This window comes from Odontesthes bonariensis, chromosome 16 (genome assembly GCF_027942865.1).
Source record: "Odontesthes bonariensis isolate fOdoBon6 chromosome 16, fOdoBon6.hap1, whole genome shotgun sequence".
Classification (NCBI taxonomy): domain Eukaryota; kingdom Metazoa; phylum Chordata; class Actinopteri; order Atheriniformes; family Atherinopsidae; genus Odontesthes; species Odontesthes bonariensis.
In genome coordinates this window covers 7,631,721-7,643,853 of record NC_134521.1, presented here as the reverse complement: position 1 = coordinate 7,643,853, position 12,133 = coordinate 7,631,721, and the positions used below count along the sequence as shown (strand labels likewise).

The window sequence follows — 12,133 nt, the reverse complement described above, 5'->3', positions numbered from 1 at the left end:
ACATAAAGACATTTGCGTACAGATCTCGTACCTGTAATAATGATTCAGGGAGTCTTGGTTAGCAGCCCTCCGGTGTGATTAGCTTTAAAGCAGGTGCGGCAACATATCAAATCAATTTATCATTCTGCAGATGAGGACACTTAACCAACAGATGTATCTGCGTCTATGAATAATGTGGGGATAAGTGTGAGAGAAAAAGAGCCTTAGTGCGACAGCTGAATAACTTGATGAATTGGTTATATCATTATGTTAGAAAGGACAGTCCTGCTGCAAAGAATCAACATGCATTTTGGCACAACCACAGCACACGCTATAAAAATAAAACCCTTTCGCTTTGTGTGTATGCCAGTGCGTATGGGTTTGTATGACCTGTATATCTGTGGTGTTTGTGTGTGCGTCTCAGGGGAGTTTTCTAGCCATCTGAGCCCTGCTTTCTGTTTCTGTCAAATGTTCACAGCATTTTGGGTCTTCGCTATTATTCCATACAAGGGAACTAAGTTAGATGTTGTTGATGCTCTGATGAAAAAACTAATGCTACAGTATGCAGAAATCTTTGTAATTTATTGTTTCAAGAATTTTTTTCTCTTAGATTGACATGTTGGGTTCCACCAGCTGACTTCTTTGGTAGATGAGGTGAGCGGGAAACAATATGACTTGCTTATTCAATATGAATTACCCCTCAGTGTGGACGCAGTTAGAGACTTTCCGTGTGCCAGAGCGATTCATTGGAAAGATTAATAAACAAAATCCAGCTGACTGATTGGCTTCCATGAAGCGGTTTGTGAGCAACACTGTGAGTTGAACTGCTGAGCTCTCTCTTCCAGCTTCAAATTGTTCTTTAAAACTCATGTGGGAGTGCTTCAGAGTAATGCATTTTTCAAGTCCTCTCAAGAAGTGTCAGTTTGATAGGTTTGAGATGCCGCAACAATTCCCAAAATGCATTGAAGCCGAACTTTGAATGAGTGCAAAGTGTGCAGATGTGCTGTGACAGCTTACAGTGCTGTCTGTTGGTTTTTTGGCTGTGTGATTGAAGACTACTTCCTTTGGGGAGGAAAACAGAGCAGATTTGTGTTAACACAGGGTGTCAGACGGAGCGTTATTTGTAAAAGCATGTATGTTTGTAGAGTTCCGTTATGAAGTCCTACTGGCTTTGTGACCTTTTTCTTACAAGCCTCAGTTGGATAGAATTGGTTTTATTGTATCAAGACACTTGCACACACTTAGGTCAATAACAAATCTCTTTTTCATCTCTACAATAACTAAATGATATGCTGTATATTCATGCCATTCACACATTCTTCCTAGTAGCACAAAAAGTATAGTGTAGTAGCATACACGTGGGGTGCATATAATGCGTGACAACTGCAAGCATATAAATAGAGCTCAATACCTGTTAAAAATTTAAATGCAAGGAAAAAAACATTACACCACTGAATTCATAGTTTAGCTCAGTGAGTTTTTGCTGCAAACTTTCAACAGCTTCATAACAGTCTTCTTTGTTTTGAATTATAATACTGATAAACCATGTTCCTGTGATATAGAGTATGTCAGGGCTGTATTTGTACTGCCATTAACTAACATTTCCCGAGGCAACAAAAGAACGAGTTTGATCACAGCTTGATATTCCTCTTTGCTGTACTGTATATGTAAATGTTTCCCTTCTGCCTTTGGAGCGAGATGTGCCGCGCAAGTTTTATTAAAGATTTATTAAAGATTAACATCTCAGAGAAATTTGAAATCTATTAATTTATTTGTAATGAATCACTTGATGGTCTTGCTTTGTAAGTGGATGAAAATTTGTGCATTCAAACTGCTTGTTTATCATCGTTGAAGAGTCTTGCAAGGTGCTCTAATATGTACATTTCCAGGTATCTCCTTACTATTTAGCCGTGTCAGTATTTATGATCAACAGAAACTATACATGTGATTTTTATATCTCAAGTTTGGATTTTTAATGCTGCTCTAGTTCAAAAAATATATTAAAGAGTAATTGGCTTATTTGGTTAGGATGTCTTTGAACTGTCATCAGTGGGATAATTTCAGGTAGATTATTATTTAGGCTGACATTTTATGTGTGTGCAGATTTTTTTTTTAGTTGATTTTATTGGGTTTTTCTTATGGGTATTTTGTTCAACATCTGATGTGCAGCTGCACATGAGCTGTAGATTAATGATTTGTATGAGTTGTTACAGTATTCTGCTGAACAAGCCCCGCTTCCCTCTCTGGTCCCTCTCCTATAGCTTGTGACCGCTGCTCTAGATTTACTCCTAATTTGCCTAATTGAAGTTAGCCTGCGTAGCAAGCTCAAGGTGACACTGTGATGTGTGCAAGCAGGAGAATGCCTGAGTAAGTGTGCGAGTATGTGAGTGACCATGATTTTAATGCAGCCATTGAGTGTTGACTGCATAGTATTCACCCCCCCCCCCCCCCCCCCCCCCCAAATAATCCTATTTCACCGCAGTGCTTCATTACACTGGCACAAAAACACCATCAGTATTAAGGCACATTTACCTCACTACCCCTCATAAAAATCCACACCGAAATAATTACACGCCTTGTTTTGTGTAAATTACACAATGCGTCCATAATGAATAACTAGGCGTGTCTAAACGTTTGACTGCTAATGACTAGATAGACGCTACCAGCAGGAACTTCTCATGAGATCTTAGCTCTTTAATTCTTGACCACTTTTGATGGTTTGTCCTTTTGGGTCTTTAGGATTTCTAGCCCATACTCACAGGTGTTCCTCAGCACCATGTCTCTCTTCTTATGGCCTTACTCTGTCTTGTGGACATAGATCCTTTTAAATTGTGTCGGGCGGCTGCTTAAAGGAGCCTACAAATACTAGTTCATGGGATCATGTTTCAGGAGTCTTAAAGTTTTTAAAGATTCAAAATTGTTGTTTCTTTAACAAGTTATTTTATGTCTGAGGCCTTGATGAAAGTTTACTGAGAGTTTGCATCGTGCTTTATTTTTTCGTTTTCTTCTTCTTCTTTCTTACAAACTATTTGATATGAATGGAAAAACTAGAAGGAATTGATGTAACTTTTCCATAACTGGGACAATATTATGGCCATTTGTTGAATGAACCAGTGTATTTTTCTGTGCAGATTTATTTAGTGTTTTAAGATAAAGTAGCTGAGAAAAATATCACTATTTCTCTCTGTTTGGACATGAACAGAATAAAAGCTGAACAGAATACAAGCATTTTTCAGGGAAAAATTTCAGGACTGAATCTCTTTTTTGTGATTTGTGTTTATATATATCTGGGGAGATTTTAATTTGTGTAACTCTTGAAGATCACACTGTCTGAACCTTGCAAAATCAACACAATATTTCTTTCTTCTGCTATGGGGAGTTGGCTTCTTTTTGAGACAATATCTCCTGTGATTGAAATCGTTACATTTAAATGCAAATACTTGTTTTAATGTTTGCCTTTTGTCAAAGCAAGAGTAATGGGCTCTCGCGAATGAATGTCAGCGAGTGTGATGGAAACACGATAGGAGGGCAATTGTAATTGGACAAATGACAAGTAAGAAATAAGAAAACATCGATAGCGTAATGGAAAAAAAAACAAACTATGTTCTGGGAAATAAAGGTGTAATCATTGATTTTCAGTGCTGTTTGTCAAACATTCTAACCTTCATCTGAATAATCTGCTTCAGTTTGAACTTTTATCAATGGCTTTGCTCATCCTGTTGGCTCATTGGTCAAACGAGTGACCATTAGCCAGACAAGGCCATATGAACATGTGCCAAATGTAACTCTCTGTGCCAGGACTGCAGGCTAGACTGCATATGACTACTGGCTCATTAATAAAATTAATTCAATTGCAAACAACTTGTGCTTTATACATTTTTCAATATTTCAGCTTTAATTTCAAGGTTTCAGCTAGAAAAGGGAAGAAGAGAAACAAAGTGTAACAGCAGCTCTTTATTCACTCACAAATCTGCTTCTTTCGTTCTCTGAAGTTTCTCTTTTATGATTTTCAGGTCTGATCACGACAACTGCAAGAAAACTGGATAGAGAACAACAAGCGGAGCACTTTTTAGAGGTACAGTAAAAGCTGAGCAGTGTTCACTGGTTTATAGTATTATTATTTATCCTACCCTGCCACCTGCCACAGCACACTATTAACAAAGACAGGGTGGAGGACAACCTTTGCAGGCATTCAAGGCTTCATAACCATGATGAATGAGTGTAGTTTTGGGCCGAGGGTTTAGTATTTTTAAAATGTAATCATTCATTGTTGGTTATCTTCTCCACTCAGGACGGGAACAGTGAGGAGAGGAGTTGGTCGGCCCGGCATTTGATAGGTGGAGACACTGGGCATACAGATAGCTCTGTGATTACCATTTCTGTTGCTGCCGCTGCTCTGCATGCAGATGAGCCTGATAATCAGAGATTCTTGACTTTAGACACAGGAGCAAACTTGTTTTCCTCACACTCTTCTTTCAACTCATCAAATGCGGATGAATCTTCAGGCACTTTGCACCTTTTTGAAATAAAGGAACATAACCTGCAGCTGACCCACAAGTATTTCAGCTCGGTGTTGTTATGAATTGTATAGCATTTCTGCTTTTTTTTGTGAACTTTTCTAGATTCTTGTTGTTCGTTTCAATCCAGTACTGTTTAATAACCCAGCGTATGACAATATACTGCAAAGTGGCAGCAGCAAAATCATGTGCAAACGAGCTTGTATTGAACAGTGATATGGACTGTAGAAAAAAAAAAAAAAGGGTTTAAAGTGGAAGGTAGAGTTGTCTTTGTTGTTATATATTCCAGCCCAGTGATTTCAACAAGACTGTTAGTCCCCGCATGCCACCCAGTGTTCTGACTGCCTGCCTATGCTGCCTGTCTGTAATTAATAGTCTAGTGAGCAGTCATGCTGGCAACAACGATGTTCACCCTTATCTGATCCCATTGATCAGTGATCAGACCTCTGGCTCTGCTTCCAGGGGATCAATAATACAAAGAGATTTCCCCGGATCTCAGCTCCACGTGGCTCTGCACTCACACGGTGCAAGCAATATTTAAGATGTCAATAGATGTATGCACTCAGAAAGACAGTCTCACACACAAATGACAAAGTGTGTTTTTACCTTATGTTGTATATCTGCTTTTTTTGTTTGGGCTGTGACTGCAGGTGACGGTAATAGATGGCCCTGTGACGACCCGGCAGTCTACAGTGTGGGTCATAGTGCACATCAACGATGAGAATGACAACCCGCCAACCTTCCCGGAGGTCACTTACCGCATCAGCTTGCCTGAACGAGACCGGAACAAACGCGGTGAACTCGTTTATCGTGTATTTGCATATGACCGCGACTCTGGAGTGAATGGCAACATTACATACAGCGTTATTGATGGTAACGAGGAGGAAAAGTTCATTATTGACCCCAGGACTGGTATGGTGTCATCAAAGAAGATGGTGACAGCAGGCAGTTATGATATCCTCACTGTGAGTGCCGTATAATAACTGAAACACAGTACTCAATAGCATGACAGGGATGACTAAATGTCTGAAATGCAGACTCCTCAAAGTCTAACTTGGGATAAAGCTGTGACCTCTTTTAAACACAGAACTCCCCTGGGTTCTGTTCTCTCAATTGCTTTACCTCTAAAAACATGGCCAGTCAGGGTTCAGCTGCTTTATAAGGTTCTGCTTCTATACAAAGCTGGCAGAAACAAACACACACAATGTCATTTCTCATCAGACAAAAATTCAGGTATTGCAAACTTACTAGTAGCAATGTGAGAGTGGCTGTATAACTGAATTTATCTACATTAGATGACATGGTAAACCTTTGATTTTTTTTCACATGAAATGGTACCTGTGTCTCTCCTTTTTAGACTTTTTCTTACATCAAACCACAAGCACAAACTGCAGTGGTTGTGGCCATTTTCCGCATACACCTAATTTTTGCAAATGCACTGCATATCTGATTCACTGATTAGCTGGTAACACCCCTTTTGTGCCATTAATTGTGCTCATTCTTGGTTTCCGTGAAAAAATAACTCATATTTGATTAGCTGAAGCAGCCTCCTTCATTAACACAGAGAGCAAACACACCAAGATCCTCCCCTTCAAAATTGTTGAATGCATCATTGGTTCTCTTATTAGTTTATTGGATTTATTTTTGCTTTGCTGTATTACTATAATGTGTTTGAAGGTTGGGGCAAACTATTTGAAGTCAAGCAGAGACATACACCACTTAAAGCTTGTTTGTAGTTTGTAGTTTGCTTAGCCTAATTTCATACAGACTAACCCTGCATCAAGCTAATTATTCATTCTTTACTTGGGAAATGCCCTGTTTTAGCTCCGCATATTTTTTTTTCAACTCTTAGATAAAAGCAGAAGATGGTGGTGATCCGCCACTTTGGTCTACAGTTAAACTACATGTCGAATGGATTCGCAAACCTGTCCCCTCACAGGTGCCCCTAGTTTTCACCCAGAGGTACTACAACTTCTCGATTTCAGAGACAGCTGCTGTTGCCCAGCCGGTGGGCGTGGTGGCTGTCAGCCAGTCGAGCACAGCTGTCTGGTTCAGCATCATCGGTGAGTAATTTCATATGAAATATGAACTGTAAAGAGCAATGTATTAGACTTTTATTGTGTGGGAAATTTGGTGTTATTCCAAAATGAATCAGACTTCTTTGAGATAAGAACCAAGATCAATAAAATATAGAGTCATTCAGTTCTTTATTGTTTATTTGGTCAAATGCAAACAGGCAGGAAAAACAATGGAAAGCAGGGTTCTCCTGCTTCTCTGGCTCCTGTGAAAACAGTAAATCTTTTTACAAGCTTAATCCTGTCTCTCACTTTACTATTAGGGAGCTCTCCATAGCCCTTTGATTCTGGTCTTTGAAAAAAAAGTTTAGCAGTCTGTGGAGATGTTATAAGGAAAATGTATTGATTGTAGCTACTTCTTCATGTCATACAGACAGATTTAAAAAATGTACGCATTGTTTATTATGTTGTGTGCTGCTCCTAATGTTGATATCAGTGAGGTCCTTTTGGTCAGTAAGGACTAACATTTCAATGTAAAAAAAAATAGAAAATAAATTTCTTTTTAACTTCAAGGCCCACCCATCACTCATATGTTGCTAAAGTACTCTGTTGAAAAGTCCATTTACACGAGTTGAGTTAATGGCACAAATAAATGTGAAAAATGTCAAGATCAAAAGACTACTCTAACCTAATGAATGTTGATTACCTACTCGTCTTCTTTTCTCTCACTGATAAGGTGGACGGCTTGCCAGAGAAATGTTCTACATTCCACAGAATGCATGTGGAAGAAACTGCTCTCTTGACACAGGTATGCTCAAAGTGAATTTTGCCATGCCTCCAGGTTCAGAGGAATTAGAAAAAATTCAGAAAGTGTAGCAGGCAGCACTGTGACCTTGTTTAGCTAAAGGCAGAATTGATTGATCTGAATTTGAAGAAGGATTCTCACTGAGCCGCACACAAACAGCACCAGTTTGTTTTCCCTGTCCAAAGTGGACAGGTTTATTTCATTAGTTCAGCTGCAATGCTGCTGCTTCGGAAAGTAAATGTGCATGTGTTGTGATAGAGACTGCCTCTGCCTCTGACTGTGATGCATTCTGCTTTCATAACAAATTTCCAGATTTTTACAACTTGCTTGCCTATACTTTGATGTCAGGGAAACAAGACCACTGTTAGAATTAATTTGGGTGTAACTTATGAGCTTTTAGTTTTCAGATAAACTCTAACCTCTATTTCTGCTGTATATCAAAAATGCATGGATTGACATGTGATTTGAGAACCGACAGCTTCAGTGAGCTTCTGCTAACTGTTTAGTCAACCAGCCTACATCATTATTGTTAAGGATCACTTTCACTGCTGCCTTGCATTCATTTCAGCCATCGGCCATTTGTATTTACTGCAAAATTAGCTATAAAACGTCATAGGTCAAGGTGGACATAGTAAAGCATTTCACATCTAGAGAGCAAGATATGTCCCTCAGGAGATGGTAGACACCAGAACTACAGCTAAAAAAAACAAAAACAATGATTAATGCAGTGATGTTGGTAAAGTGGTCAGAAGCATGACTGTAGATTAAAAGTAATGTTACTCCATAACTACTAGATGTGTCAGTGAGACTTACATGGTAATACCCCCCCCCCACCCAATAAACCTTAATATTATGTCGGTTTAGCTTTTTTTCCAGGTATAACATATTTACAGCCACAATAAGTAAAACACGAGTAGCATTCTTCTAGACATTGATTTAGAATATATATATCAGTATTTTCTCCATATTTATTCTTTCATGTTCTGGGAGACTGTGTGATACACACACAGTAAGTTGATTTATACTAAATGACTAAGTAGTACCACAACTCAAAAACTCCTATATTATAGTTTTTACTCATACATTTTGCTGCAAGTAAGGCTGTTAAAAAAAGAGCCAAAACTTAATTATTTACATGTGGAATGTCATTACTGGTTTATTAGCAAAATATTTTTTAAAAGTTTTAAGATTCATTGTATGTTTATAAGACACAGATGGCACCAAAAACTGTGAGGCGTGGTTAAACTCCCTAAAAAGAATTCTTTGGCAACTACATGCTGCGAGTTTTGTTTTCCAAAATTCTGTGATATTGATCCCTTGTCATGTAATATTGACCAACATCCCCCCACCCCAAAAAAAGAAAACAAACAAAGACAAAAGCACGAGTCTTAGCGGTTTGCACCCACTTAACACGCATCAGTGATTCTGTGAAAAATGTTCAATCAGTATTCATATGCTGAGGGGAGCTCAGGCTCCCAGATATCTCGAGAGAGGCTTGGATGAGTCGAAGGATGGCGGTGAATACCTAACACGTATCAATCCTCTGCTTCACTTTAATCAAACATTACGCTTCTAAACTGTACACTCACTGCCTGTGGAAAAGACCTGGCCATGGGTTTCTGATCTCCGTGATGGGTTGTGTTTTGGAGTGATAAGACAGATGTTTGTATGGCTGTTAACAGCTTTCATTCTGCCAAGTGGGTTCACTGCTACATCACATTGCATTTTAGTTCATTTTATTCCACAGACCCTCCAGCTCCGGATGAAGGCACCTCGCCAAAACAATTACAGCGTAATAATTTAGAGCACCTGATTTTGGTACACAAAGTGAATACCAAGTGGCTCACAGGCTTGTGTGTGCATGTGTGTGTGTGTGTGTGTGTGTGTGTGTGTGTGTGTGTGATCTCAGGGAGCTTTGACATGCAGTTTGACCTTCAAGTTGGGGTTGGGACTCTAGTGGTGGCCAAGCCCCTTGACGCAGAGCTGCAGTCGGTGTACAACATGACTGTACAGGTGACAGATGGGACCAACTTTGCCACAACACAGGTACACAACGTTTTGATTTGTTATTTGTGCAGAAGCACTGCAACTAATACCCTCCAGATCCCCATCAAATAAAATGACTGAATCTCTGTCCTTGAAGCTGTTAATTCTCAGCTTTCCTACAAACACTTGTGCTCCTTTTTTCTTTTTTCCTTTTTTTTCAAATCGTCTCCTGCTGACTATAAAATGGGCTTTTTGTTACACCGTCTTTGACATTCCTTGTGCTCCTGTTTTCTTGGCTGGCCTACTATGTATTTCTTGCAAGGGAAATGTTGATATCAGCGGCTTGATGGGATTATGCCAAGCCAAAAATACAGTCATGTGAAAAAGAAAGTACAACCTCTTTCATTTTTTCATCACCCCATGTCATTATTATAGAGAAAAAATAATTAAAAAAACTAAGCCAAATCCAGAAGCAATTTGAAATCTAAGTAAACCCAATGATTCAGTTGCATGCAGAACAACCTTCATCAGCACTTCAGTAATTTTCTGTTGGACATTATGAGTCTCTCACATCACTGAGGAGGAATTTTTTGTCACTCTTATTTACAGCGTTGCTTCATTTCACTGAGGTCTGCCGACATTTGTTTATACACAGCTCTATTAAAGTCCCTCCACAGCATTTCAATCAGGTTTAGGTCTGGATTTGGTCTGGGCTCTTGCAATAACTTGACGTCTTAAATTTGTTTCACCCAATTTGTTGTAGATTTGCTGGAGGGCTTGGAATCATTGTCCTGTTGATTGACCCAATTTCAGCCAAGCTTTATTTATTAGACAGGTGGCCTCACCGTTAAAGATCAGAATACTTTGGTATGAGAGGCTGAGAGGTGTCCAGGTCCTGTGGCTAAAACAAGCCCAAATCTCACTCCTTCTACCACTTGAAGTGACCAAACATCTCCATTTTGGTCTCATCTATTCAAAGAACACTGTTCCAGGAGTCTTTTGGTTTGTTCAGTTGGAACCAAGTAAAAACAAGCCATGCTGCCATGCTCTTTTCATGGCAAAGAGACTTAAACCTGGTAACCCTTACAAACAAGCCATACTTGTTTAGTCTTTTTCTAAATGCAGTGTCATAACCGTCACAGTTAACATACTCACAGAGACATGTAGAGTCTGAGATGCAGCTCTCGGGTTTTTTTCAGTTTTTCTGAGCATTGCGTGGTCTGATCTTGGGGTGAACACACTGAGACATCCAGTCTTGAGAAGGTTGGCAAATGTGTTTTCCACATGTGAATAATCTTTCTCGCTGCATAATGATGGACTCAGCTACAATGCTTTCTTCAAGGTCATTGCTGATGTATTTTATCCTTGGTGTTATTTTAACACACACCTAAATGCTCCAGACCATAAAATTTCCAAAACTTCTGCTTTTATAGGGCTGCCCACACTTGCCGATGATCAATTAACCGAGTGTGTTTGACAAGCAACTCTTGGCTGCTGCTTACCCTCTTAATTCTTATGGAAGGAATAAGGGTCTACTTGGTTTTTAAGATAATGTTTAAAGAATAATTACACAGTGTAACATATCATATTTTGATGGACATCTGGGCTTGCATTCATTGATTTTAAGACCTGGTAAAGAGCAGATTATTTTGCTTTTTATGATTCCATCTTTTTCTTGTACCCATTTAATCCATTTCAGGGTCACAGGGGGCTGGAACCCATCCCAAATGCCATTGAGCAGAAAGGCAGGGCTCGCCCTAGACAGGTCACCAGTCCATCACAGGACCATGTCCTGATACATAAAACCTTAGACCTGAAAGAGGTTGTACTTACTTTTTCACAAGGGTCTAGCTCAAGAGTAATAATACTAAAGAAAACAGCTTCGAAAAGTTCCAGAGATACTGCTTTGCCTCAGTGCGCTGTAAATAGTATATCACTAGTTTATCCCCTTGCAAGTAAAAAAGAAATACTGGAAAGAAACTACCCAACAACTACACACAATCTTATTAACAAAGCCAATTCTATGTCTCTTGAGACAATATACTGAGCACTTAATTCCAATTTGTACTCATCTTAGTGACTGCAAATTTCTACATCTCCCTCTATGTCTCTCAGGTGTTCATCAGAGTACAAGACAGCAATGACAACCCACCAGTTTTTTCACAGCCAGCCTATGACATCAGCGTCTCTGAGGATGTACCAGCTGACATGGAGATTCTGCGGGTCAGAGCGTCGGATATGGACGAGCGTGCCCGTTTGAGCTTCTCCATCTATGGCAGTGTGGACCCAGCTAGTATGAGACTGTTCAGGGTCAATCCTGGAACCGGAGTTGTTTATGCTGCGGACAGGCTGGACTATGAGGCCAGAACACAGCACATCCTCACTATTATGGTGAGATGGAAAATATGGAAGAAGCTCTGTGTTTGTGCTCGGCTACTAGTCTGTTAGGCTGTTAGTTAATTAGGCTGTCTGTGTGTGTGTGTGCGTGACTGCACGTCCTGTTCCTTGTGCTCTGCATTTAATGATGCCCCTCTTGACATCTGTGTATTCCCATTTTAGCTGAATTTGTACATTTATCCTGTTCTACAGCTCAAATCTCTTTTCACCTGCTCCAGGTTAAGGATCAGGAGTTTCCATTTAACCGTGACCTGGCTCGTATTCTGGTGGCAGTCGAGGACACCAATGATAACATTCCCTACTTCACAAGCACTGTATATGATGCTATGGCCTATGAGACTTTTCCTTTAGGCACTTCTGTGCTGCAGGTGACGGCCCTAGACAAAGATAATGGGATTAATGGTCAACTCACGTATACTATTGAAGCAGGTAAG

General features: G+C 39.7%; 1 protein-coding gene across 1 annotated transcript in view; it reads left to right on the top strand.

Annotated features, from left to right (window-relative positions):
• Window positions 1-12,133, top strand: part of fat3b (FAT atypical cadherin 3b) — a 75,503-nt gene that overhangs the window by 17,501 nt on the left and 45,869 nt on the right. The window contains exons 6-12 of the mRNA XM_075487369.1: window positions 3,993-4,054; window positions 5,147-5,461; window positions 6,349-6,559; window positions 7,248-7,319; window positions 9,226-9,362; window positions 11,418-11,693; window positions 11,918-12,128. Coding sequence (XP_075343484.1) covers window positions 3,993-4,054; window positions 5,147-5,461; window positions 6,349-6,559; window positions 7,248-7,319; window positions 9,226-9,362; window positions 11,418-11,693; window positions 11,918-12,128 — 1,284 coding nt within the window. The remainder of the gene's footprint in view (window positions 1-3,992; window positions 4,055-5,146; window positions 5,462-6,348; window positions 6,560-7,247; window positions 7,320-9,225; window positions 9,363-11,417; window positions 11,694-11,917; window positions 12,129-12,133) is intronic.